Consider the following 27,500-nt stretch of genomic DNA (forward strand, 5'->3'; position numbering starts at 1 on the left):
ATAATGTCATAAACCTATTCTTATTTCTTTGGTTTGTTTTAATTTTTGAATTTTATTTTATGTATTTTTTTATACAGCAGGTTCTTATGAGTTACCCATTTTATACATATTAGTGTACATTTGTCAATCCCAATCTCCCAATTCATCACACCCCCCGCCCGCCCCCACCATTTTCTCACCTTGGTGCCCATATGTTTGTGCTCTACGTCTGTGTCTCTATTTCTGCCCTGCAAACCGGTTCATCTGTACCATTTATCTAGGTTCCACATATGTGCATTAATACACGATATTTGTTTCTCTCTTTCTGACTTCCTTCACTCTGTATGACAGTCTCTAGATCCATCCACATCTCTACAAATTACCCAATTTCGTTCCTTTGTACGGCTGAGTAATAAATAATAGTAATAAAGCTCTTCTTCACATGGACTGATTTCTTGTCTAGTTGTATCAACTAGCCATCTTCTCACATGGCACAAGAGGATGAGGCAGCCGTCTGGGGCCTCTTTTATAAGGGAGGTAATCTCATTCATGAGGGCTCCCCCCTCATGGGCTAATCACTTCCCAGGGCCCCACCTCCAAATGCCATCCCTTTGGGGGTTAGAATTTAACAGGTGAATGAGGGGGAGAGGTTTACAAATATTCAGTCCATAGCAGTGTCTGTCCATCTATTGTTGCTCCTATGTTCCCTTTTTCCTGCTGAGATAATCAAGGTTTTCATTTACATTTTAACTTCTCTACTGCCTTTTTAGGCAATTATCAGTTTTCGCTGAAACTTTACAATTCACCCATGAACTGGAAGAAAAACCCTCACGATGTCTGGGTCTGCAAAGTGCCTACCTTACCCTCTCCCCGGAGAGGTGTCCCATGGGTGCTGAGCAGGAATCGGACTCTGGACCCCCGCCCTCACCCGCAGCAGCCCTTTCCCTCCATTGCCCACAGCAGAGGCCAGACTCAGATGAAACGTTCAGGGAAATTTATTAAACAGAAACATTGACTGAAACCATTGAACACAGGGCATAACAACACACAGAGGAACTTCTAACGGCCACCGGAGCTCACGGGTCCCGGCCCCACCCAGGGTCCTCGAAAAGGTGCCTCCGCTACACCCCACCCGGCGGCCCTCCATCTCCCCACAGTCTCCCTTCCTGAGGGCCCCGCGGGTGGCCTCTCGCCAGGAAGATGGGCGCCGGCCATGCCCGCTCCCCCCAGGGCAGACCCTCCATTTCTGGCCCACATGCCCGGGGCCTGGCCCTGCCCTATGGCGGACACAGGACAGTCCCACAGCAGGGCGCACGCCACCGAGCCGGGGACGTGGAGTCCCGAGGAACAACGGGGTGGCCCAGCAGAACACAAGCCCTGGGGGGCCTCCCGCAGACCTCCTGCAGCCCCGGTCAAGGTCTTCCTTCGAAGGTCGCAGGTGGGCTCCCAGGTCCTGGGGTGGGCGCTGGCTGTGACCTCGTCCATCCCGTCCTTCCCGCCGGCTCCTGGGACTGGGCTCGGGGTCTCCACGCCGCGCAGGGGTTGGGGGAACTGCTCAGAGGAGAACACATGCACATTTCCACAACAACAGGCAGCGCTGGGCCTGAATCTATGCCCAGAAAGCACACGTTGAGCTCACGACACTGGCCCACAGAGACCAGAGCCTTGGCTGGCTCGTGGCGCACCTCAGGGCTCTGCGGGGGGACGATGGCTAGGCTGTGTGTGTTGGGGGGAGGGGAGCGGGGGCTGGGGGTTCCTTGACACCTGGGTCCCTCTGGGGCCTACAGGGACACATTTGGGCTTGCCAGTACAGGGAGCAACCTGCCCCAGGGGATGATGAATAGGGGTCCCCTCTCAGGAGGGAGGCCCAGGCACCTGGAGTGGCCCCTAATATGGGGCCAGTAGGCTGCCAGGCCTGGCCTCCCCCTGCCTCCAAGCCTGGCAGCCCCACGGCCTGCTGAGCCTAGTGGCCCGAGGTGGACCCCGGGGGGCTCATCTCTGCAGCCCCGTCCTCATTTCCCGGCTCTTCTGGGATGGGCTTGAGCCCCTCCTCGGGGGTCTCCTCGGCCTCCTGGCCTCCTGCCTGGGCGAGGCCCTCTGGCTCCCAGCCAGGACCTCCTGGGGCCACCGGGGAAGCACTGCCCATCCGGCCAGGCATGGGGACCCCGGGGGCATCTGAGGGTCCTGCCTGACCTAGGCCCGCAGGGGCGGCAGCACTTCCATCTTCCTGAGTGGCCGCGGACGCCTTGCTGGTCTCCCCAGGGCCAGGGGCTGCCCTGGCGGCACCATGGTCTTCAGGGGCCGCCTCGCCAGCCTTGGCAGTGCCGGCAACTGCCGCACTGGCCTCCTCACGTGCCGGGTGGTCCTCGGCGCTCCCTTCCTTGGAACGGGCGGCCTGGGCGGTGGTATCTTCACCATGTGCAGTGGTGCCTGCGGTGATGGCCTCATGGGCCGGGGCGGCCTGGGCGGCTGCTGCCAGGACTGCAACGTCCACACGGGCCTCTTCCTGCCCTGGGAAGTGCTCCCTGCTAGCCGGGTCGGCGTCCCAGGCCTCGGTCCTCTGGATGAGCCGCAGCATCCCCGCAAAGCCGGGAGGCCTCCTCATCAGCCGCCTCCTCCTCAGCGTGTCCCGGAGCGTGTCGTTCAGCCGGGCCCGCGTCAGCACCTGCCGGGCGCGCGCCTGGTCCGCCATGGCCGGGTGGATGGCCCCCTTCTCCAGGGCCGACTGCAGCAGGCCTTCCAGGCGCATCACGTACGCAGAGAGAGTCTCCTGGGGCCGCTGGGCACAGGTCACGAACTTCAGCCGAGCACTCCCCCGGGGGTCCTTGTTCCCAAACACCTGCACCAGCGCGGCCAGGCAGTCCTGGGCAGCCAGCTCGGGATCTTCCGCCAGGAGGCCGCGCAGGAGGTCCAGCGCGGGGCCGCGCAAGCTCTCCACCAGCCTCCTCCTCCTCTCCCTCTCAGACACGTGGCGCCACAGGTGCAGCGTGTGGCTGGCCTGCTCCAGCCAGCTCTCAGAGGACCCTTCCCCGTGGCCCGGCTCTTCCATCCCAGAGAAGGTTCCCAGCTCCTGGTAGCCCATGCTGTCCAGCACGGGCTGCGAGGCCTGCCTCCACTGCTGGGTCCCGGGCCCTGCCTCACCCATGGCGCCTGCCACTGTCACAACTGCTTCCTCAGGCGCAGCCATTGCCCCGCCCGTGGGTCCTGCCATACTCAGAAGTCCTGCCACGCCTGCAACATTTCTGTAACCTGCAGCTCCTTCCTCATCTGACTCAGCTCCTGCTTCACCTTCAGCTCCTGCTTCACCCTCAGCTCCTGCTTCACCCTCAGCTCCTGCTTCACCCTCAGCTCCTGCTTCACCCTCAGCTCCTTCCAGCCCTGCAGCTCCTTCCAGCCCTGCAGCTCCTTCCTCACCTGCAGCTCCTTCCTCACCTGCAGCTCCTGCTTCACCCTCAGCTCCTGCTTCACCCTCAGCTCCTTCCAGCCCTGCAGCTCCTTCCAGCCCTGCAGCTCCTTCCTCACCTTCAGCTCCTTCCTCACCTGCAGCTCCTGCTTGACCCTCAGCTCCTGCTTCACCCTCAGCTCCTTCCGCACCTGCAGCTCCTTCCTCACCTTCAGCTCCTTCCTCATCTGCAGCTCCTTCCTCATCTGACTCAGCTCCTGCTTCACCTTCAGCTCCTGCTTCACCTGCAGCTCCTGCCTCACCTGAGGTTCCGTCGTCACCTGCAGCTCCTTCCTCATCTGACACTCCTGCTTCACCTTCAGCTCCTGCTTGACCCTCAGATCTTTCCCCACCTGCAGCTCCTGCCTCACCTGAGGCTCCCTCCTCACCTGCATCTCCTGCCTCACCTGCAGCTCCCTCCTCACCTGCAGCTCCTGCCTCACCTGCAGCTCCCTCCTCACCTGCAGCTCCCTCCTCACCTGCAGCTCCTTCCTCACCTTCAGCTCCCTCCTCACCTGAAGCTCCCACCTCACCTGCACCTCCCTCCTCACCTGCAGCTCCCTCCTCACCTTCAGCTCCTGCTTGACCCTCAGCTCCTTCCAGACCTGCAGCTCCTTCCTCACCTTCAGCTCCCTCCTCACCTTCAGCTCCCTCCTCACCTAAGGCTTCCTCCTCACCTGTGTCTCCCTCCATACCTGCGACTCCCGCCTCCCTTGCAGCTTCCTCCTCCCCTGCAGTTCCTGAGTGACCTGCAGTTCCTGCCTCACCCGCCCTGCCAACCACTGCTTGTCCCTGGGGCTGCGCAGGGCAATTGGATCTATCCTGTGAATCAGCATCAGGGGCCTGGGGCAGGCAGACCACAGTCCAGGGCCCTCCCTTGCCTGGTATTTGGCGGGGGAGCAAGCTTCGATTTAAACACTCAGCAAACTCGACCAGGGCAACACTCGACCCCAGCTCCTTTCTGTAGACCTTGCCCAGCACTCGGTATCTGCCCAGGGAATGCAGGGCAGCCTGCACAGCCTCCTGGAATTCCTGGTCTTTGCAGTCATCTGGGATTCCCAGGATGAGCAGAGATCGCTGAGCGTTCACGCCCATCGACCTGCACCAGTCCCGCAATACCGCCAGAGCCATCGCCATCTCCGAGGACCTGAGGGTGGGGGGAAGCGATCAAGCAGGAGTGCACAGGCTGTTGAAGTGTGGGAACCGGCCTGTGGGTGCAAAGAAGAGAGAATCATGTTTGTGCCACACAGCCCACCCTAGTGCCCCTCACAGCAGCAGCCTGGAGCACCTCCCTGCCCTGTTTGGTTTGTTTGACTTTAGGACACTTTTTTTATAAATTACATTTATTTACAAGATAGAAGGCTAGGGACTTCCCTGGTGGCGCAGTGGTTAAGAATCCACCTGCCAGTGCAGGACACACAGGTTCGATCCCTGGTCCGGGAAGATCCCACAAGCCGCGGAGCAACTAACCCCACGCGCCGCAACCACTGACCCAGCGCTCTAGAGCCCACGAGCCACAACTACTGAGTCCACGTGACACAACTACTGAAGCCCACATGCCTGGAGCCCGTGCTCTGCAACAAGAGAAGCCACCGTAATGAGAGGCCTGCGCACCGCAACGAAGAGTAGCCCCCGCTCGCTGCACCTAGAGAAAGCCCGCGCGCAGCAACAAAGACCCAACGCGGCCAAAAGTAAAAATAAAATTTAAAAATAATAACAAAAGAGCACTTGTTGCGTACGACTCAAGAAACAATAATAAAATAAAATAAAATAATTTTTTTAAAAAAGACAGATAGAAGGCTCGTCACCTTTTCTACATTTCTGGCCTCAGTTTTAGGAAGCTGCCTTTTTCCCAAGGAATTTTTCAAGTCTTCCGATTTGTTAGCATAAACATTTCCATAATGTCCCATAATATTCCCCTATATCCTCTTTGTTAATGTACATCTGATCCGTAACGTTGGCCCTCTTTCATTCCTCATATTGGGGATCAGCGTTCTTTCTATGTTTCCGTGATTCATCGTTCTAGGACTTGCTCGGTTTCCTTGCTCTTTTGAAAGAAGCGCATGGCTTTGTTCACCGTGTCCATAATTTGCTTTCTATCACTGATTTCCTCTCTTAGCTCTCTTATTACTTCATTTTATGTTTCCTTTGCTCTTCTTCTTCTAGAATCTCTAAATGGACTGTTAGCTCACTGATTTTATGTCCTGACTCTTTTCTAACAGAAGCATTTAGAGGAATACAGTTTCCTCCTGTCGCTTTTTGCTGCCTCCCACTAAGTTTGGTAAGTTGTGCTTTTTTAGTATTCACTTGGAAATATTTTCTAAGTCCCTCTGTGATTTTTCTCTTTGATCCATGGGTTTCCCAATATTTGAAGATATATTATCATTAGTACCATCAAATAAAATTCCCCCGTGATGAGAAAACTTATCACGTAAACTTGCAATACTGCTAAATTTATGGAGACTGTTTTACAACTCTGGTATGGCGTGTCCGGGTGAATGTGCAAAGCACCCTCGTAAAGAATCTGTGTACTCTGTGTGGAGGCCAGGGCCTTGCCCTGCCCACCCACCTCTGCAATTCCTGTGCCACCCGGACAGAGGCGACCTGAAGCTCTCGATGCCTAATGCAGTGGGCCAGAGCCCCTCCCTGGACCCCCACAAACCCATCTGCCATGGCCAACAGCCTCCACCAGATCACAGCAGCCCCAGCGCCTCCCCCTCTCAGCTTCACTTACGCCCCCCCGTGGCCAGGCGGCTCCTCCCCGGCCCCTCGCACTACATCCCCTCCATACACCCTCCCCCACCCACCAGCTGGTGGCGCTCCGCTCTGGGCCCTGGAAGCCGGGCGCCCCGCCATGCGTAGAGGTCAGACTGCCTCTCTCACCTCCCCACACCGGGGAGTCCTCCCCCGAGCACACTCAGCGCCAGGGGCTCTCGCTTCTCGTACCCCAGACGCAGAGCCCACCCGTCTTGCCCCCGCCCACCCGGGAGCCGGAGCCCCCTAACTGCCACGAGCGTCCTCCCCCCCCCACCCCACGCCCCGCCCCGGCGGGAGCTCCCCTAACGCCTACCGCACCCGCGCCTGGGAGTCCTCCCCATCGACCCCCGCCTCAGCCTTCCTCCCGCCACACGCCGCAGCCGTTAGCCCTCCCCTCCCGTCTCGGCCCCGGGGGTGGGGCCCGCCCGTCCCGTCCCGTCCCGTCCTCCCCAGCCCCGCAGCCAGTCGTCCTCTCCTCTGGCCCCCAAGGCCGGCCCCACCCGACCAGCAGGAAGCCCTCCGCTCAGGCCCCCCCCACGCTTAGCCATTAGCCCCACCCTCTGCACCCCGACTCCAGAACGCCCCCCACCAGCCACCCCGGAAGCCAGCGGTCCTCCCCTCTGACCCGCTCACTGGGGGACCCTTCCCTCAGCCCCCCTTCAGCCCGCTACCCTCCGCCGCCGCTCCCCCACTCCCAACCGAGCAGCCCGTAGCCCTCCCCCGACCTCCACTCCTTCCCAGGGCCCCCGGTACCTGCGGAGTCCAGCCCCCGGCAAAGCCCCCGCCTGTCTCCTGACTCGCTCTGACTCTGTGGATGGCTCCGGAGTCCCGCTCACGAGGGGCTGAAGAGCTCGTCTCAGCAGAGCAGCCAGGAACTGTGCCGCCGACTGTCCCAGGCACTCTGTGCGAACGCCACGTGGGCTTCCGGGTGCTCCCGGAAGCCCCAGGAAGATGAGGGAGAAAGTTCTAGACGTCTCTTTACCGAGAAACTGGTTGGATCAGAAGAGCACGTGAGGAGGCGCTCTGCCACGGAAGCAGCAGTAGCCATGCGCACTGAGGGCCTGAGGTCCCAAGGCTTGGCGCCTCCGGAAGCAAAAGACACGCCCATTGGCCTTCCACCAATAGGAAGGCCTCCCTGCGAGGCTGCGGAGTTGGGGGAGCAAACTTGGCGATGCAGAGCCCGTTGTGGCAAGTACGTCCATTTGTCTTTACAGGTGGTGTTCTACTGTGATTGATAATGTCATAAACCTATTCTTATTTCTTTGGTTTGTTTTAATTTTTGAATTTTATTTTATGTATTTTTTTATACAGCAGGTTATTATGAGTTACCCATTTTATACATATTAGTGTACATTTGTCAATCCCAATCTCCCAATTCATCACACCCCCCGCCCGCCCCCATTTTCTCACCTTGGTGCCCATATGTTTGTGCTCTACGTCTGTGTCTCTATTTCTGCCCTGCAAACCGGTTCATCTGTACCATTTATCTAGGTTCCACATATGTGCATTAATACACGATATTTGTTTCTCTCTTTCTGACTTCCTTCACTCTGTATGACAGTCTCTAGATCCATCCACATCTCTACAAATTACCCAATTTCGTTCCTTTGTACGGCTGAGTAATAAATAATAGTAATAAAGCTCTTCTTCACATGGACTGATTTCTTGTCTAGTTGTATCAACTAGCCATCTTCTCACATGGCACAAGAGGATGAGGCAGCCGTCTGGGGCCTCTTTTATAAGGGAGGTAATCTCATTCATGAGGGCTCCCCCCTCATGGGCTAATCACTTCCCAGGGCCCCACCTCCAAATGCCATCCCTTTGGGGGTTAGAATTTAACAGGTGAATGAGGGGGAGAGGTTTACAAATATTCAGTCCATAGCAGTGTCTGTCCATCTATTGTTGCTCCTATGTTCCCTTTTTCCTGCTGAGATAATCAAGGTTTTCATTTACATTTTAACTTCTCTACTGCCTTTTTAGGCAATTATCAGTTTTCGCTGAAACTTTACAATTCACCCATGAACTGGAAGAAAAACCCTCACGATGTCTGGGTCTGCAAAGTGCCTACCTTACCCTCTCCCCGGAGAGGTGTCCCATGGGTGCTGAGCAGGAATCGGACTCTGGACCCCCGCCCTCACCCGCAGCAGCCCTTTCCCTCCATTGCCCACAGCAGAGGCCAGACTCAGATGAAACGTTCAGGGAAATTTATTAAACAGAAACATTGACTGAAACCATTGAACACAGGGCATAACAACACACAGAGGAACTTCTAACGGCCACCGGAGCTCACGGGTCCCGGCCCCACCCAGGGTCCTCGAAAAGGTGCCTCCGCTACACCCCACCCGGCGGCCCTCCATCTCCCCACAGTCTCCCTTCCTGAGGGCCCCGCGGGTGGCCTCTCGCCAGGAAGATGGGCGCCGGCCATGCCCGCTCCCCCCAGGGCAGACCCTCCATTTCTGGCCCACATGCCCGGGGCCTGGCCCTGCCCTATGGCGGACACAGGACAGTCCCACAGCAGGGCGCACGCCACCGAGCCGGGGACGTGGAGTCCCGAGGAACAACGGGGTGGCCCAGCAGAACACAAGCCCTGGGGGGCCTCCCGCAGACCTCCTGCAGCCCCGGTCAAGGTCTTCCTTCGAAGGTCGCAGGTGGGCTCCCAGGTCCTGGGGTGGGCGCTGGCTGTGACCTCGTCCATCCCGTCCTTCCCGCCGGCTCCTGGGACTGGGCTCGGGGTCTCCACGCCGCGCAGGGGTTGGGGGAACTGCTCAGAGGAGAACACATGCACATTTCCACAACAACAGGCAGCGCTGGGCCTGAATCTATGCCCAGAAAGCACACGTTGAGCTCACGACACTGGCCCACAGAGACCAGAGCCTTGGCTGGCTCGTGGCGCACCTCAGGGCTCTGCGGGGGGACGATGGCTAGGCTGTGCGTGTTGGGGGGAGGGGAGCGGGGGCTGGGGGTTCCTTGACACCTGGGTCCCTCTGGGGCCTACAGGGACACATTTGGGCTTGCCAGTACAGGGAGCAACCTGCCCCAGGGGATGATGAATAGGGGTCCCCTCTCAGGAGGGAGGCCCAGGCACCTGGAGTGGCCCCTAATATGGGGCCAGTAGGCTGCCAGGCCTGGCCTCCCCCTGCCTCCAAGCCTGGCAGCCCCACGGCCTGCTGAGCCTAGTGGCCCGAGGTGGACCCCGGGGGGCTCATCTCTGCAGCCCCGTCCTCATTTCCCGGCTCTTCTGGGATGGGCTTGAGCCCCTCCTCGGGGGTCTCCTCGGCCTCCTGGCCTCCTGCCTGGGCGAGGCCCTCTGGCTCCCAGCCAGGACCTCCTGGGGCCACCGGGGAAGCACTGCCCATCCGGCCAGGCATGGGGACCCCGGGGGCATCTGAGGGTCCTGCCTGACCTAGGCCCGCAGGGGCGGCAGCACTTCCATCTTCCTGAGTGGCCGCGGACGCCTTGCTGGTCTCCCCAGGGCCAGGGGCTGCCCTGGCGGCACCATGGTCTTCAGGGGCCGCCTCGCCAGCCTTGGCAGTGCCGGCAACTGCCGCACTGGCCTCCTCACGTGCCGGGTGGTCCTCGGCGCTCCCTTCCTTGGAACGGGCGGCCTGGGCGGTGGTATCTTCACCATGTGCAGTGGTGCCTGCGGTGATGGCCTCATGGGCCGGGGCGGCCTGGGCGGCTGCTGCCAGGACTGCAACGTCCACACGGGCCTCTTCCTGCCCTGGGAAGTGCTCCCTGCTAGCCGGGTCGGCGTCCCAGGCCTCGGTCCTCTGGATGAGCCGCAGCATCCCCGCAAAGCCGGGAGGCCTCCTCATCAGCCGCCTCCTCCTCAGCGTGTCCCGGAGCGTGTCGTTCAGCCGGGCCCGCGTCAGCACCTGCCGGGCGCGCGCCTGGTCCGCCATGGCCGGGTGGATGGCCCCCTTCTCCAGGGCCGACTGCAGCAGGCCTTCCAGGCGCATCACGTACGCAGAGAGAGTCTCCTGGGGCCGCTGGGCACAGGTCACGAACTTCAGCCGAGCACTCCCCCGGGGGTCCTTGTTCCCAAACACCTGCACCAGCGCGGCCAGGCAGTCCTGGGCAGCCAGCTCGGGATCTTCCGCCAGGAGGCCGCGCAGGAGGTCCAGCGCGGGGCCGCGCAAGCTCTCCACCAGCCTCCTCCTCCTCTCCCTCTCAGACACGTGGCGCCACAGGTGCAGCGTGTGGCTGGCCTGCTCCAGCCAGCTCTCAGAGGACCCTTCCCCGTGGCCCGGCTCTTCCATCCCAGAGAAGGTTCCCAGCTCCTGGTAGCCCATGCTGTCCAGCACGGGCTGCGAGGCCTGCCTCCACTGCTGGGTCCCGGGCCCTGCCTCACCCATGGCGCCTGCCACTGTCACAACTGCTTCCTCAGGCGCAGCCATTGCCCCGCCCGTGGGTCCTGCCATACTCAGAAGTCCTGCCACGCCTGCAACATTTCTGTAACCTGCAGCTCCTTCCTCATCTGACTCAGCTCCTGCTTCACCTTCAGCTCCTGCTTCACCCTCAGCTCCTGCTTCACCCTCAGCTCCTGCTTCACCCTCAGCTCCTTCCAGCCCTGCAGCTCCTTCCAGCCCTGCAGCTCCTTCCTCACCTGCAGCTCCTTCCTCACCTGCAGCTCCTGCTTCACCCTCAGCTCCTGCTTCACCCTCAGCTCCTTCCAGCCCTGCAGCTCCTTCCAGCCCTGCAGCTCCTTCCTCACCTTCAGCTCCTTCCTCACCTGCAGCTCCTGCTTGACCCTCAGCTCCTGCTTCACCCTCAGCTCCTTCCGCACCTGCAGCTCCTTCCTCACCTTCAGCTCCTTCCTCATCTGCAGCTCCTTCCTCATCTGACTCAGCTCCTGCTTCACCTTCAGCTCCTGCTTCACCTGCAGCTCCTGCCTCACCTGAGGTTCCGTCGTCACCTGCAGCTCCTTCCTCATCTGACACTCCTGCTTCACCTTCAGCTCCTGCTTGACCCTCAGATCTTTCCCCACCTGCAGCTCCTGCCTCACCTGAGGCTCCCTCCTCACCTGCATCTCCCGCCTCACCTGCAGCTCCCTCCTCACCTGCAGCTCCTGCCTCACCTGCAGCTCCCTCCTCACCTGCAGCTCCTGCCTCACCTGCAGCTCCTGCCTCACCTGCAGCTCCCTCCTCACCTGCAGCTCCTTCCTCACCTTCAGCTCCCTCCTCACCTTCAGCTCCCTCCTCACCTAAGGCTTCCTCCTCACCTGTGTCTCCCTCCATACCTGCGACTCCCGCCTCCCTTGCAGCTTCCTCCTCCCCTGCAGTTCCTGAGTGACCTGCAGTTCCTGCCTCACCCGCCCTGCCAACCACTGCTTGTCCCTGGGGCTGCGCAGGGCAATTGGATCTATCCTGTGAATCAGCATCAGGGGCCTGGGGCAGGCAGACCACAGTCCAGGGCCCTCCCTTGCCTGGTATTTGGCGGGGGAGCAAGCTTCGATTTAAACACTCAGCAAACTCGACCAGGGCAACACTCGACCCCAGCTCCTTTCTGTAGACCTTGCCCAGCACTCGGTATCTGCCCAGGGAATGCAGGGCAGCCTGCACAGCCTCCTGGAATTCCTGGTCTTTGCAGTCATCTGGGATTCCCAGGATGAGCAGAGATCGCTGAGCGTTCACGCCCATCGACCTGCACCAGTCCCGCAATACCGCCAGAGCCATCGCCATCTCCGAGGACCTGAGGGTGGGGGGAAGCGATCAAGCAGGAGTGCACAGGCTGTTGAAGTGTGGGAACCGGCCTGTGGGTGCAAAGAAGAGAGAATCATGTTTGTGCCACACAGCCCACCCTAGTGCCCCTCACAGCAGCAGCCTGGAGCACCTCCCTGCCCTGTTTGGTTTGTTTGACTTTAGGACACTTTTTTTATAAATTACATTTATTTACAAGATAGAAGGCTAGGGACTTCCCTGGTGGCGCAGTGGTTAAGAATCCACCTGCCAGTGCAGGACACACAGGTTCGATCCCTGGTCCGGGAAGATCCCACAAGCCGCGGAGCAACTAACCCCACGCGCCGCAACCACTGACCCAGCGCTCTAGAGCCCACGAGCCACAACTACTGAGTCCACGTGACACAACTACTGAAGCCCACATGCCTGGAGCCCGTGCTCTGCAACAAGAGAAGCCACCGTAATGAGAGGCCTGCGCACCGCAACGAAGAGTAGCCCCCGCTCGCTGCACCTAGAGAAAGCCCGCGCGCAGCAACAAAGACCCAACGCAGCCAAAAGTAAAAATAAAATTTAAAAATAATAACAAAAGAGCACTTGTTGCGTACGACTCAAGAAACAATAATAAAATAAAATAAAATAATTTTTTTAAAAAAGACAGATAGAAGGCTCGTCACCTTTTCTACATTTCTGGCCTCAGTTTTAGGAAGCTGCCTTTTTCCCAAGGAATTTTTCAAGTCTTCCGATTTGTTAGCATAAACATTTCCATAATGTCCCATAATATTCCCCTATATCCTCTTTGTTAATGTACATCTGATCCGTAACGTTGGCCCTCTTTCATTCCTCATATTGGGGATCAGCGTTCTTTCTATGTTTCCGTGATTCATCGTTCTAGGACTTGCTCGGTTTCCTTGCTCTTTTGAAAGAAGCGCATGGCTTTGTTCACCGTGTCCATAATTTGCTTTCTATCACTGATTTCCTCTCTTAGCTCTCTTATTACTTCATTTTATGTTTCCTTTGCTCTTCTTCTTCTAGAATCTCTAAATGGACTGTTAGCTCACTGATTTTATGTCCTGACTCTTTTCTAACAGAAGCATTTAGAGGAATACAGTTTCCTCCTGTCGCTTTTTGCTGCCTCCCACTAAGTTTGGTAAGTTGTGCTTTTTTAGTATTCACTTGGAAATATTTTCTAAGTCCCTCTGTGATTTTTCTCTTTGATCCATGGGTTTCCCAATATTTGAAGATATATTATCATTAGTACCATCAAATAAAATTCCCCCGTGATGAGAAAACTTATCACGTAAACTTGCAATACTGCTAAATTTATGGAGACTGTTTTACAACTCTGGTATGGCGTGTCCGGGTGAATGTGCAAAGCACCCTCGTAAAGAATCTGTGTACTCTGTGTGGAGGCCAGGGCCTTGCCCTGCCCACCCACCTCTGCAATTCCTGTGCCACCCGGACAGAGGCGACCTGAAGCTCTCGATGCCTAATGCAGTGGGCCAGAGCCCCTCCCTGGACCCCCACAAACCCATCTGCCATGGCCAACAGCCTCCACCAGATCACAGCAGCCCCAGCGCCTCCCCCTCTCAGCTTCACTTACGCCCCCCCGTGGCCAGGCGGCTCCTCCCCGGCCCCTCGCACTACATCCCCTCCATACACCCTCCCCCACCCACCAGCTGGTGGCGCTCCGCTCTGGGCCCTGGAAGCCGGGCGCCCCGCCATGCGTAGAGGTCAGACTGCCTCTCTCACCTCCCCACACCGGGGAGTCCTCCCCCGAGCACACTCAGCGCCAGGGGCTCTCGCTTCTCGTACCCCAGACGCAGAGCCCACCCGTCTTGCCCCCGCCCACCCGGGAGCCGGAGCCCCCTAACTGCCACGAGCGTCCTCCCCCCCCCACCCCACGCCCCGCCCCGGCGGGAGCTCCCCTAACGCCTACCGCACCCGCGCCTGGGAGTCCTCCCCATCGACCCCCGCCTCAGCCTTCCTCCCGCCACACGCCGCAGCCATTAGCCCTCCCCTCCCGTCTCGGCCCCGGGGGTGGGGCCCGCCCGTCCCGTCCCGTCCCGTCCTCCCCAGCCCCGCAGCCAGTCGTCCTCTCCTCTGGCCCCCAAGGCCGGCCCCACCCGACCAGCAGGAAGCCCTCCGCTCAGGCCCCCCCCACGCTTAGCCATTAGCCCCACCCTCTGCACCCCGACTCCAGAACGCCCCCCACCAGCCACCCCGGAAGCCAGCGGTCCTCCCCTCTGACCCGCTCACTGGGGGACCCTTCCCTCAGCCCCCCTTCAGCCCGCTACCCTCCGCCGCCGCTCCCCCACTCCCAACCGAGCAGCCCGTAGCCCTCCCCCGACCTCCACTCCTTCCCAGGGCCCCCGGTACCTGCGGAGTCCAGCCCCCGGCAAAGCCCCCGCCTGTCTCCTGACTCGCTCTGACTCTGTGGATGGCTCCGGAGTCCCGCTCACGAGGGGCTGAAGAGCTCGTCTCAGCAGAGCAGCCAGGAACTGTGCCGCCGACTGTCCCAGGCACTCTGTGCGAACGCCACGTGGGCTTCCGGGTGCTCCCGGAAGCCCCAGGAAGATGAGGGAGAAAGTTCTAGACGTCTCTTTACCGAGAAACTGGTTGGATCAGAAGAGCACGTGAGGAGGCGCTCTGCCACGGAAGCAGCAGTAGCCATGCGCACTGAGGGCCTGAGGTCCCAAGGCTTGGCGCCTCCGGAAGCAAAAGACACGCCCATTGGCCTTCCACCAATAGGAAGGCCTCCCTGCGAGGCTGCGGAGTTGGGGGAGCAAACTTGGCGATGCAGAGCCCGTTGTGGCAAGTACGTCCATTTGTCTTTACAGGTGGTGTTCTACTGTGATTGATAATGTCATAAACCTATTCTTATTTCTTTGGTTTGTTTTAATTTTTGAATTTTATTTTATGTATTTTTTTATACAGCAGGTTCTTATGAGTTACCCATTTTATACATATTAGTGTACATTTGTCAATCCCAATCTCCCAATTCATCACACCCCCCGCCCGCCCCCACCATTTTCTCACCTTGGTGCCCATATGTTTGTGCTCTACGTCTGTGTCTCTATTTCTGCCCTGCAAACCGGTTCATCTGTACCATTTATCTAGGTTCCACATATGTGCATTAATACACGATATTTGTTTCTCTCTTTCTGACTTCCTTCACTCTGTATGACAGTCTCTAGATCCATCCACATCTCTACAAATTACCCAATTTCGTTCCTTTGTACGGCTGAGTAATAAATAATAGTAATAAAGCTCTTCTTCACATGGACTGATTTCTTGTCTAGTTGTATCAACTAGCCATCTTCTCACATGGCACAAGAGGATGAGGCAGCCGTCTGGGGCCTCTTTTATAAGGGAGGTAATCTCATTCATGAGGGCTCCCCCCTCATGGGCTAATCACTTCCCAGGGCCCCACCTCCAAATGCCATCCCTTTGGGGGTTAGAATTTAACAGGTGAATGAGGGGGAGAGGTTTACAAATATTCAGTCCATAGCAGTGTCTGTCCATCTATTGTTGCTCCTATGTTCCCTTTTTCCTGCTGAGATAATCAAGGTTTTCATTTACATTTTAACTTCTCTACTGCCTTTTTAGGCAATTATCAGTTTTCGCTGAAACTTTACAATTCACCCATGAACTGGAAGAAAAACCCTCACGATGTCTGGGTCTGCAAAGTGCCTACCTTACCCTCTCCCCGGAGAGGTGTCCCATGGGTGCTGAGCAGGAATCGGACTCTGGACCCCCGCCCTCACCCGCAGCAGCCCTTTCCCTCCATTGCCCACAGCAGAGGCCAGACTCAGATGAAACGTTCAGGGAAATTTATTAAACAGAAACATTGACTGAAACCATTGAACACAGGGCATAACAACACACAGAGGAACTTCTAACGGCCACCGGAGCTCACGGGTCCCGGCCCCACCCAGGGTCCTCGAAAAGGTGCCTCCGCTACACCCCACCCGGCGGCCCTCCATCTCCCCACAGTCTCCCTTCCTGAGGGCCCCGCGGGTGGCCTCTCGCCAGGAAGATGGGCGCCGGCCATGCCCGCTCCCCCCAGGGCAGACCCTCCATTTCTGGCCCACATGCCCGGGGCCTGGCCCTGCCCTATGGCGGACACAGGACAGTCCCACAGCAGGGCGCACGCCACCGAGCCGGGGACGTGGAGTCCCGAGGAACAACGGGGTGGCCCAGCAGAACACAAGCCCTGGGGGGCCTCCCGCAGACCTCCTGCAGCCCCGGTCAAGGTCTTCCTTCGAAGGTCGCAGGTGGGCTCCCAGGTCCTGGGGTGGGCGCTGGCTGTGACCTCGTCCATCCCGTCCTTCCCGCCGGCTCCTGGGACTGGGCTCGGGGTCTCCACGCCGCGCAGGGGTTGGGGGAACTGCTCAGAGGAGAACACATGCACATTTCCACAACAACAGGCAGCGCTGGGCCTGAATCTATGCCCAGAAAGCACACGTTGAGCTCACGACACTGGCCCACAGAGACCAGAGCCTTGGCTGGCTCGTGGCGCACCTCAGGGCTCTGCGGGGGGACGATGGCTGGGCTGTGCGTGTTGGGGGGAGGGGAGCGGGGGCTGGGGGTTCCTTGACACCTGGGTCCCTCTGGGGCCTACAGGGACACATTTGGGCTTGCCAGTACAGGGAGCAACCTGCCCCAGGGGATGATGAATAGGGGTCCCCTCTCAGGAGGGAGGCCCAGGCACCTGGAGTGGCCCCTAATATGGGGCCAGTAGGCTGCCAGGCCTGGCCTCCCCCTGCCTCCAAGCCTGGCAGCCCCACGGCCTGCTGAGCCTAGTGGCCCGAGGTGGACCCCGGGGGGCTCATCTCTGCAGCCCCGTCCTCATTTCCCGGCTCTTCTGGGATGGGCTTGAGCCCCTCCTCGGGGGTCTCCTCGGCCTCCTGGCCTCCTGCCTGGGCGAGGCCCTCTGGCTCCCAGCCAGGACCTCCTGGGGCCACCGGGGAAGCACTGCCCATCCGGCCAGGCATGGGGACCCCGGGGGCATCTGAGGGTCCTGCCTGACCTAGGCCCGCAGGGGCGGCAGCACTTCCATCTTCCTGAGTGGCCGCGGACGCCTTGCTGGTCTCCCCAGGGCCAGGGGCTGCCCTGGCGGCACCATGGTCTTCAGGGGCCGCCTCGCCAGCCTTGGCAGTGCCGGCAACTGCCGCACTGGCCTCCTCACGTGCCGGGTGGTCCTCGGCGCTCCCTTCCTTGGAACGGGCGGCCTGGGCGGTGGTATCTTCACCATGTGCAGTGGTGCCTGCGGTGATGGCCTCATGGGCCGGGGCGGCCTGGGCGGCTGCTGCCAGGACTGCAACGTCCACACGGGCCTCTTCCTGCCCTGGGAAGTGCTCCCTGCTAGCCGGGTCGGCGTCCCAGGCCTCGGTCCTCTGGATGAGCCGCAGCATCCCCGCAAAGCCGGGAGGCCTCCTCATCAGCCGCCTCCTCCTCAGCGTGTCCCGGAGCGTGTCGTTCAGCCGGGCCCGCGTCAGCACCTGCCGGGCGCGCGCCTGGTCCGCCATGGCCGGGTGGATGGCCCCCTTCTCCAGGGCCGACTGCAGCAGGCCTTCCAGGCGCATCACGTACGCAGAGAGAGTCTCCTGGGGCCGCTGGGCACAGGTCACGAACTTCAGCCGAGCACTCCCCCGGGGGTCCTTGTTCCCAAACACCTGCACCAGCGCGGCCAGGCAGTCCTGGGCAGCCAGCTCGGGATCTTCCGCCAGGAGGCCGCGCAGGAGGTCCAGCGCGGGGCCGCGCAAGCTCTCCACCAGCCTCCTCCTCCTCTCCCTCTCAGACACGTGGCGCCACAGGTGCAGCGTGTGGCTGGCCTGCTCCAGCCAGCTCTCAGAGGACCCTTCCCCGTGGCCCGGCTCTTCCATCCCAGAGAAGGTTCCCAGCTCCTGGTAGCCCATGCTGTCCAGCACGGGCTGCGAGGCCTGCCTCCACTGCTGGGTCCCGGGCCCTGCCTCACCCATGGCGCCTGCCACTGTCACAACTGCTTCCTCAGGCGCAGCCATTGCCCCGCCCGTGGGTCCTGCCATACTCAGAAGTCCTGCCACGCCTGCAACATTTCTGTAACCTGCAGCTCCTTCCTCATCTGACTCAGCTCCTGCTTCACCCTCAGCTCCTGCTTCACCCTCAGCTCCTGCTTCACCCTCAGCTCCTGCTTCACCCTCAGCTCCTTCCGCACCTGCAGCTCCTTCCTCACCTTCAGCTCCTTCCTCATCTGCAGCTCCTTCCTCATCTGACTCAGCTCCTGCTTCACCTTCAGCTCCTGCTTCACCTGCAGCTCCTGCCTCACCTGAGGTTCCGTCGTCACCTGCAGCTCCTTCCTCATCTGACACTCCTGCTTCACCTTCAGCTCCTGCTTGACCCTCAGATCTTTCCCCACCTGCATCTCCTGCCTCACCTGAGGCTCCCTCCTCACCTGCATCTCCTGCCTCACCTGCAGCTCCCTCCTCACCTGCAGCTCCTGCCTCACCTGCAGCTCCTGCCTCACCTGCAGCTCCCTCCTCACCTGCAGCTCCTTCCTCACCTTCAGCTCCCTCCTCACCTGAAGCTCCCACCTCACCTGCACCTCCCTCCTCACCTGCAGCTCCCTCCTCACCTTCAGCTCCTGCTTGACCCTCAGCTCCTTCCAGACCTGCAGCTCCTTCCTCACCTTCAGCTCCCTCCTCACCTTCAGCTCCCTCCTCACCTAAGGCTTCCTCCTCACCTGTGTCTCCCTCCATACCTGCGACTCCCGCCTCCCTTGCAGCTTCCTCCTCCCCTGCAGTTCCTGAGTGACCTGCAGTTCCTGCCTCACCCGCCCTGCCAACCACTGCTTGTCCCTGGGGCTGCGCAGGGCAATTGGATCTATCCTGTGAATCAGCATCAGGGGCCTGGGGCAGGCAGACCACAGTCCAGGGCCCTCCCTTGCCTGGTATTTGGCGGGGGAGCAAGCTTCGATTTAAACACTCAGCAAACTCGACCAGGGCAACACTCGACCCCAGCTCCTTTCTGTAGACCTTGCCCAGCACTCGGTATCTGCCCAGGGAATGCAGGGCAGCCTGCACAGCCTCCTGGAATTCCTGGTCTTTGCAGTCATCTGGGATTCCCAGGATGAGCAGAGATCGCTGAGCGTTCACGCCCATCGACCTGCACCAGTCCCGCAATACCGCCAGAGCCATCGCCATCTCCGAGGACCTGAGGGTGGGGGGAAGCGATCAAGCAGGAGTGCACAGGCTGTTGAAGTGTGGGAACCGGCCTGTGGGTGCAAAGAAGAGAGAATCATGTTTGTGCCACACAGCCCACCCTAGTGCCCCTCACAGCAGCAGCCTGGAGCACCTCCCTGCCCTGTTTGGTTTGTTTGACTTTAGGACACTTTTTTTATAAATTACATTTATTTACAAGATAGAAGGCTAGGGACTTCCCTGGTGGCGCAGTGGTTAAGAATCCACCTGCCAGTGCAGGACACACAGGTTCGATCCCTGGTCCGGGAAGATCCCACAAGCCGCGGAGCAACTAACCCCACGCGCCGCAACCACTGACCCAGCGCTCTAGAGCCCACGAGCCACAACTACTGAGTCCACGTGACACAACTACTGAAGCCCACATGCCTGGAGCCCGTGCTCTGCAACAAGAGAAGCCACCGTAATGAGAGGCCTGCGCACCGCAACGAAGAGTAGCCCCCGCTCGCTGCACCTAGAGAAAGCCCGCGCGCAGCAACAAAGACCCAACGCAGCCAAAAGTAAAAATAAAATTTAAAAATAATAACAAAAGAGCACTTGTTGCGTACGACTCAAGAAACAATAATAAAATAAAATAAAATAATTTTTTTAAAAAAGACAGATAGAAGGCTCGTCACCTTTTCTACATTTCTGGCCTCAGTTTTAGGAAGCTGCCTTTTTCCCAAGGAATTTTTCAAGTCTTCCGATTTGTTAGCATAAACATTTCCATAATGTCCCATAATATTCCCCTATATCCTCTTTGTTAATGTACATCTGATCCGTAACGTTGGCCCTCTTTCATTCCTCATATTGGGGATCAGCGTTCTTTCTATGTTTCCGTGATTCATCGTTCTAGGACTTGCTCGGTTTCCTTGCTCTTTTGAAAGAAGCGCATGGCTTTGTTCACCGTGTCCATAATTTGCTTTCTATCACTGATTTCCTCTCTTAGCTCTCTTATTACTTCATTTTATGTTTCCTTTGCTCTTCTTCTTCTAGAATCTCTAAATGGACTGTTAGCTCACTGATTTTATGTCCTGACTCTTTTCTAACAGAAGCATTTAGAGGAATACAGTTTCCTCCTGTCGCTTTTTGCTGCCTCCCACTAAGTTTGGTAAGTTGTGCTTTTTTAGTATTCACTTGGAAATATTTTCTAAGTCCCTCTGTGATTTTTCTCTTTGATCCATGGGTTTCCCAATATTTGAAGATATATTATCATTAGTACCATCAAATAAAATTCCCCCGTGATGAGAAAACTTATCACGTAAACTTGCAATACTGCTAAATTTATGGAGACTGTTTTACAACTCTGGTATGGCGTGTCCGGGTGAATGTGCAAAGCACCCTCGTAAAGAATCTGTGTACTCTGTGTGGAGGCCAGGGCCTTGCCCTGCCCACCCACCTCTGCAATTCCTGTGCCACCCGGACAGAGGCGACCTGAAGCTCTCGATGCCTAATGCAGTGGGCCAGAGCCCCTCCCTGGACCCCCACAAACCCATCTGCCATGGCCAACAGCCTCCACCAGATCACAGCAGCCCCAGCGCCTCCCCCTCTCAGCTTCACTTACGCCCCCCCGTGGCCAGGCGGCTCCTCCCCGGCCCCTCGCACTACATCCCCTCCATACACCCTCCCCCACCCACCAGCTGGTGGCGCTCCGCTCTGGGCCCTGGAAGCCGGGCGCCCCGCCATGCGTAGAGGTCAGACTGCCTCTCTCACCTCCCCACACCGGGGAGTCCTCCCCCGAGCACACTCAGCGCCAGGGGCTCTCGCTTCTCGTACCCCAGACGCAGAGCCCACCCGTCTTGCCCCCGCCCACCCGGGAGCCGGAGCCCCCTAACTGCCACGAGCGTCCTCCCCCCCCACCCCACGCCCCGCCCCGGCGGGAGCTCCCCTAACGCCTACCGCACCCGCGCCCGGGAGTCCTCCCCATCGACCCCCGCCTCAGCCTTCCTCCCGCCACACGCCGCAGCCGTTAGCCCTCCCCTCCCGTCTCGGCCCCGGGGGTGGGGCCCGCCCGTCCCGTCCGTCCCGTCCCGTCCCGTCCTCCCCAGCCCCGCAGCCAGTCGTCCTCTCCTCTGGCCCCCAAGGCCGGCCCCACCCGACCAGCAGGAAGCCCTCCGCTCAGGCCCCCCCCCACGCTTAGCCATTAGCCCCACCCTCTGCACCCCGACTCCAGAACGCCCCCCACCAGCCACCCCGGAAGCCAGCGGTCCTCCCCTCTGACCCGCTCACTGGGGGACCCTTCCCTCAGCCCCCCTTCAGCCCGCTACCCTCCGCCGCCGCTCCCCCACTCCCAACCGAGCAGCCCGTAGCCCTCCCCCGACCTCCACTCCTTCCCAGGGCCCCCGGTACCTGCGGAGTCCAGCCCCCGGCAAAGCCCCCGCCTGTCTCCTGACTCGCTCTGACTCTGTGGATGGCTCCGGAGTCCCGCTCACGAGGGGCTGAAGAGCTCGTCTCAGCAGAGCAGCCAGGAACTGTGCCGCCGACTGTCCCAGGCACTCTGTGCGAACGCCACGTGGGCTTCCGGGTGCTCCCGGAAGCCCCAGGAAGATGAGGGAGAAAGTTCTAGACGTCTCTTTACCGAGAAACTGGTTGGATCAGAAGAGCACGTGAGGAGGCGCTCTGCCACGGAAGCAGCAGTAGCCATGCGCACTGAGGGCCTGAGGTCCCAAGGCTTGGCGCCTCCGGAAGCAAAAGACACGCCCATTGGCCTTCCACCAATAGGAAGGCCTCCCTGCGAGGCTGCGGAGTTGGGGGAGCAAACTTGGCGATGCAGAGCCCGTTGTGGCAAGTACGTCCATTTGTCTTTACAGGTGGTGTTCTACTGTGATTGATAATGTCATAAACCTATTCTTATTTCTTTGGTTTGTTTTAATTTTTGAATTTTATTTTATGTATTTTTTTATACAGCAGGTTCTTATGAGTTACCCATTTTATACATATTAGTGTACATTTGTCAATCCCAATCTCCCAATTCATCACACCCCCCGCCCGCCCCCACCATTTTCTCACCTTGGTGCCCATATGTTTGTGCTCTACGTCTGTGTCTCTATTTCTGCCCTGCAAACCGGTTCATCTGTACCATTTATCTAGGTTCCACATATGTGCATTAATACACGATATTTGTTTCTCTCTTTCTGACTTCCTTCACTCTGTATGACAGTCTCTAGATCCATCCACATCTCTACAAATTACCCAATTTCGTTCCTTTGTACGGCTGAGTAATAAATAATAGTAATAAAGCTCTTCTTCACATGGACTGATTTCTTGTCTAGTTGTATCAACTAGCCATCTTCTCACATGGCACAAGAGGATGAGGCAGCCGTCTGGGGCCTCTTTTATAAGGGAGGTAATCTCATTCATGAGGGCTCCCCCCTCATGGGCTAATCACTTCCCAGGGCCCCACCTCCAAATGCCATCCCTTTGGGGGTTAGAATTTAACAGGTGAATGAGGGGGAGAGGTTTACAAATATTCAGTCCATAGCAGTGTCTGTCCATCTATTGTTGCTCCTATGTTCCCTTTTTCCTGCTGAGATAATCAAGGTTTTCATTTACATTTTAACTTCTCTACTGCCTTTTTAGGCAATTATCAGTTTTCGCTGAAACTTTACAATTCACCCATGAACTGGAAGAAAAACCCTCACGATGTCTGGGTCTGCAAAGTGCCTACCTTACCCTCTCCCCGGAGAGGTGTCCCATGGGTGCTGAGCAGGAATCGGACTCTGGACCCCCGCCCTCACCCGCAGCAGCCCTTTCCCTCCATTGCCCACAGCAGAGGCCAGACTCAGATGAAACGTTCAGGGAAATTTATTAAACAGAAACATTGACTGAAACCATTGAACACAGGGCATAACAACACACAGAGGAACTTCTAACGGCCACCGGAGCTCACGGGTCCCGGCCCCACCCAGGGTCCTCGAAAAGGTGCCTCCGCTACACCCCACCCGGCGGCCCTCCATCTCCCCACAGTCTCCCTTCCTGAGGGCCCCGCGGGTGGCCTCTCGCCAGGAAGATGGGCGCCGGCCATGCCCGCTCCCCCCAGGGCAGACCCTCCATTTCTGGCCCACATGCCCGGGGCCTGGCCCTGCCCTATGGCGGACACAGGACAGTCCCACAGCAGGGCGCACGCCACCGAGCCGGGGACGTGGAGTCCCGAGGAACAACGGGGTGGCCCAGCAGAACACAAGCCCTGGGGGGCCTCCCGCAGACCTCCTGCAGCCCCGGTCAAGGTCTTCCTTCGAAGGTCGCAGGTGGGCTCCCAGGTCCTGGGGTGGGCGCTGGCTGTGACCTCGTCCATCCCGTCCTTCCCGCCGGCTCCTGGGACTGGGCTCGGGGTCTCCACGCCGCGCAGGGGTTGGGGGAACTGCTCAGAGGAGAACACATGCACATTTCCACAACAACAGGCAGCGCTGGGCCTGAATCTATGCCCAGAAAGCACACGTTGAGCTCACGACACTGGCCCACAGAGACCAGAGCCTTGGCTGGCTCGTGGCGCACCTCAGGGCTCTGCGGGGGGACGATGGCTGGGCTGTGCGTGTTGGGGGGAGGGGAGCGGGGGCTGGGGGTTCCTTGACACCTGGGTCCCTCTGGGGCCTACAGGGACACATTTGGGCTTGCCAGTACAGGGAGCAACCTGCCCCAGGGGATGATGAATAGGGGTCCCCTCTCAGGAGGGAGGCCCAGGCACCTGGAGTGGCCCCTAATATGGGGCCAGTAGGCTGCCAGGCCTGGCCTCCCCCTGCCTCCAAGCCTGGCAGCCCCACGGCCTGCTGAGCCTAGTGGCCCGAGGTGGACCCCGGGGGGCTCATCTCTGCAGCCCCGTCCTCATTTCCCGGCTCTTCTGGGATGGGCTTGAGCCCCTCCTCGGGGGTCTCCTCGGCCTCCTGGCCTCCTGCCTGGGCGAGGCCCTCTGGCTCCCAGCCAGGACCTCCTGGGGCCACCGGGGAAGCACTGCCCATCCGGCCAGGCATGGGGACCCCGGGGGCATCTGAGGGTCCTGCCTGACCTAGGCCCGCAGGGGCGGCAGCACTTCCATCTTCCTGAGTGGCCGCGGACGCCTTGCTGGTCTCCCCAGGGCCAGGGGCTGCCCTGGCGGCACCATGGTCTTCAGGGGCCGCCTCGCCAGCCTTGGCAGTGCCGGCAACTGCCGCACTGGCCTCCTCACGTGCCGGGTGGTCCTCGGCGCTCCCTTCCTTGGAACGGGCGGCCTGGGCGGTGGTATCTTCACCATGTGCAGTGGTGCCTGCGGTGATGGCCTCATGGGCCGGGGCGGCCTGGGCGGCTGCTGCCAGGACTGCAACGTCCACACGGGCCTCTTCCTGCCCTGGGAAGTGCTCCCTGCTAGCCGGGTCGGCGTCCCAGGCCTCGGTCCTCTGGATGAGCCGCAGCATCCCCGCAAAGCCGGGAGGCCTCCTCATCAGCCGCCTCCTCCTCAGCGTGTCCCGGAGCGTGTCGTTCAGCCGGGCCCGCGTCAGCACCTGCCGGGCGCGCGCCTGGTCCGCCATGGCCGGGTGGATGGCCCCCTTCTCCAGGGCCGACTGCAGCAGGCCTTCCAGGCGCATCACGTACGCAGAGAGAGTCTCCTGGGGCCGCTGGGCACAGGTCACGAACTTCAGCCGAGCACTCCCCCGGGGGTCCTTGTTCCCAAACACCTGCACCAGCGCGGCCAGGCAGTCCTGGGCAGCCAGCTCGGGATCTTCCGCCAGGAGGCCGCGCAGGAGGTCCAGCGCGGGGCCGCGCAAGCTCTCCACCAGCCTCCTCCTCCTCTCCCTCTCAGACACGTGGCGCCACAGGTGCAGCGTGTGGCTGGCCTGCTCCAGCCAGCTCTCAGAGGACCCTTCCCCGTGGCCCGGCTCTTCCATCCCAGAGAAGGTTCCCAGCTCCTGGTAGCCCATGCTGTCCAGCACGGGCTGCGAGGCCTGCCTCCACTGCTGGGTCCCGGGCCCTGCCTCACCCATGGCGCCTGCCACTGTCACAACTGCTTCCTCAGGCGCAGCCATTGCCCCGCCCGTGGGTCCTGCCATACTCAGAAGTCCTGCCACGCCTGCAACATTTCTGTAACCTGCAGCTCCTTCCTCATCTGACTCAGCTCCTGCTTCACCTTCAGCTCCTGCTTCACCCTCAGCTCCTGCTTCACCCTCAGCTCCTGCTTCACCCTCAGCTCCTGCTTCACCCTCAGCTCCTGCTTCACCCTCAGCTCCTTCCAGCCCTGCAGCTCCTTCCTCACCTGCAGCTCCTTCCTCACCTTCAGCTCCTTCCTCACCTGCAGCTCCTGCTTCACCCTCAGCTCCTTCCAGCCCTGCAGCTCCTTCCAGCCCTGCAGCTCCTTCCTCACCTGCAGCTCCTGCTTCACCTGCAGCTCCTGCTTGACCCTCAGCTCCTGCTTCACCCTCAGCTCCTTCCGCACCTGCAGCTCCTTCCTCACCTTCAGCTCCTTCCTCATCTGCAGCTCCTTCCTCATCTGACTCAGCTCCTGCTTCACCTTCAGCTCCTGCTTCACCTGCAGCTCCTGCCTCACCTGAGGTTCCGTCGTCACCTGCAGCTCCTTCCTCATCTGACACTCCTGCTTCACCTTCAGCTCCTGCTTGACCCTCAGATCTTTCCCCACCTGCAGCTCCTGCCTCACCTGAGGCTCCCTCCTCACCTGCATCTCCCGCCTCACCTGCAGCTCCCTCCTCACCTGCAGCTCCTGCCTCACCTGCAGCTCCTGCCTCACCTGCAGCTCCCTCCTCACCTGCAGCTCCTGCCTCACCTGCAGCTCCTGCCTCACCTGCAGCTCCCTCCTCACCTGCAGCTCCTTCCTCACCTTCAGCTCCCTCCTCACCTGAAGCTCCCACCTCACCTGCACCTCCCTCCTCACCTGCAGCTCCCTCCTCACCTTCAGCTCCTGCTTGACCCTCAGCTCCTTCCAGACCTGCAGCTCCTTCCTCACCTTCAGCTCCCTCCTCACCTTCAGCTCCCTCCTCACCTAAGGCTTCCTCCTCACCTGTGTCTCCCTCCATACCTGCGACTCCCGCCTCCCTTGCAGCTTCCTCCTCCCCTGCAGTTCCTGAGTGACCTGCAGTTCCTGCCTCACCCGCCCTGCCAACCACTGCTTGTCCCTGGGGCTGCGCAGGGCAATTGGATCTATCCTGTGAATCAGCATCAGGGGCCTGGGGCAGGCAGACCACAGTCCAGGGCCCTCCCTTGCCTGGTATTTGGCGGGGGAGCAAGCTTCGATTTAAACACTCAGCAAACTCGACCAGGGCAACACTCGACCCCAGCTCCTTTCTGTAGACCTTGCCCAGCACTCGGTATCTGCCCAGGGAATGCAGGGCAGCCTGCACAGCCTCCTGGAATTCCTGGTCTTTGCAGTCATCTGGGATTCCCAGGATGAGCAGAGATCGCTGAGCGTTCACGCCCATCGACCTGCACCAGTCCCGCAATACCGCCAGAGCCATCGCCATCTCCGAGGACCTGAGGGTGGGGGGAAGCGATCAAGCAGGAGTGCACAGGCTGTTGAAGTGTGGGAACCGGCCTGTGGGTGCAAAGAAGAGAGAATCATGTTTGTGCCACACAGCCCACCCTAGTGCCCCTCACAGCAGCAGCCTGGAGCACCTCCCTGCCCTGTTTGGTTTGTTTGACTTTAGGACACTTTTTTTATAAATTACATTTATTTACAAGATAGAAGGCTAGGGACTTCCCTGGTGGCGCAGTGGTTAAGAATCCACCTGCCAGTGCAGGACACACAGGTTCGATCCCTGGTCCGGGAAGATCCCACAAGCCGCGGAGCAACTAACCCCACGCGCCGCAACCACTGACCCAGCGCTCTAGAGCCCACGAGCCACAACTACTGAGTCCACGTGACACAACTACTGAAGCCCACATGCCTGGAGCCCGTGCTCTGCAACAAGAGAAGCCACCGTAATGAGAGGCCTGCGCACCGCAACGAAGAGTAGCCCCCGCTCGCTGCACCTAGAGAAAGCCCGCGCGCAGCAACAAAGACCCAACGCGGCCAAAAGTAAAAATAAAATTTAAAAATAATAACAAAAGAGCACTTGTTGCGTACGACTCAAGAAACAATAATAAAATAAAATAAAATAATTTTTTTAAAAAAGACAGATAGAAGGCTCGTCACCTTTTCTACATTTCTGGCCTCAGTTTTAGGAAGCTGCCTTTTTCCCAAGGAATTTTTCAAGTCTTCCGATTTGTTAGCATAAACATTTCCATAATGTCCCATAATATTCCCCTATATCCTCTTTGTTAATGTACATCTGATCCGTAACGTTGGCCCTCTTTCATTCCTCATATTGGGGATCAGCGTTCTTTCTATGTTTCCGTGATTCATCGTTCTAGGACTTGCTCGGTTTCCTTGCTCTTTTGAAAGAAGCGCATGGCTTTGTTCACCGTGTCCATAATTTGCTTTCTATCACTGATTTCCTCTCTTAGCTCTCT

General features: G+C 59.1%; 5 protein-coding genes across 5 annotated transcripts in view; 1 reads left to right on the top strand and 4 right to left on the bottom strand.

Annotated features, from left to right (window-relative positions):
• Nucleotides 1-27,500, top strand: part of TEX28 (testis expressed 28) — a 118,117-nt gene that overhangs the window by 58,950 nt on the left and 31,667 nt on the right.
• Nucleotides 1,776-4,558, bottom strand: LOC132513858 (paraneoplastic antigen Ma6F-like). Its single transcript, XM_060138463.1, has 5 exons — nucleotides 4,027-4,558; nucleotides 3,775-3,990; nucleotides 3,574-3,648; nucleotides 3,304-3,411; nucleotides 1,776-3,267 (listed from the first exon to the last, which is right to left on the bottom strand). Exons 1-5 carry the CDS (start codon nucleotides 4,556-4,558, stop codon nucleotides 1,943-1,945), a joined length of 2,256 nt encoding a protein of 751 aa, XP_059994446.1. The 3' UTR covers nucleotides 1,776-1,942.
• LOC132513870 (paraneoplastic antigen Ma6E-like) lies at nucleotides 9,185-11,859 on the bottom strand. The gene is made up of 3 exons (XM_060138482.1): nucleotides 11,166-11,859; nucleotides 10,965-11,075; nucleotides 9,185-10,802 (listed from the first exon to the last, which is right to left on the bottom strand). The coding sequence occupies exons 1-3, from the start codon at nucleotides 11,857-11,859 to the stop codon at nucleotides 9,352-9,354; spliced, it is 2,256 nt and encodes a 751-aa protein (XP_059994465.1). The 3' UTR covers nucleotides 9,185-9,351.
• LOC132513868 (paraneoplastic antigen Ma6F-like) lies at nucleotides 16,489-19,037 on the bottom strand. The gene is made up of 3 exons (XM_060138481.1): nucleotides 18,506-19,037; nucleotides 18,141-18,469; nucleotides 16,489-18,083 (listed from the first exon to the last, which is right to left on the bottom strand). Exons 1-3 carry the CDS (start codon nucleotides 19,035-19,037, stop codon nucleotides 16,656-16,658), a joined length of 2,289 nt encoding a protein of 762 aa, XP_059994464.1. The 3' UTR covers nucleotides 16,489-16,655.
• On the bottom strand, nucleotides 23,676-26,512 carry LOC132513861 (paraneoplastic antigen Ma6E-like). Its single transcript, XM_060138464.1, has 5 exons — nucleotides 25,981-26,512; nucleotides 25,747-25,944; nucleotides 25,474-25,548; nucleotides 25,222-25,329; nucleotides 23,676-25,167 (listed from the first exon to the last, which is right to left on the bottom strand). The coding sequence occupies exons 1-5, from the start codon at nucleotides 26,510-26,512 to the stop codon at nucleotides 23,843-23,845; spliced, it is 2,238 nt and encodes a 745-aa protein (XP_059994447.1). The 3' UTR covers nucleotides 23,676-23,842.

This window comes from Lagenorhynchus albirostris, chromosome X (assembly GCF_949774975.1).
Source record: "Lagenorhynchus albirostris chromosome X, mLagAlb1.1, whole genome shotgun sequence".
NCBI lineage: Eukaryota > Metazoa > Chordata > Mammalia > Artiodactyla > Delphinidae > Lagenorhynchus > Lagenorhynchus albirostris.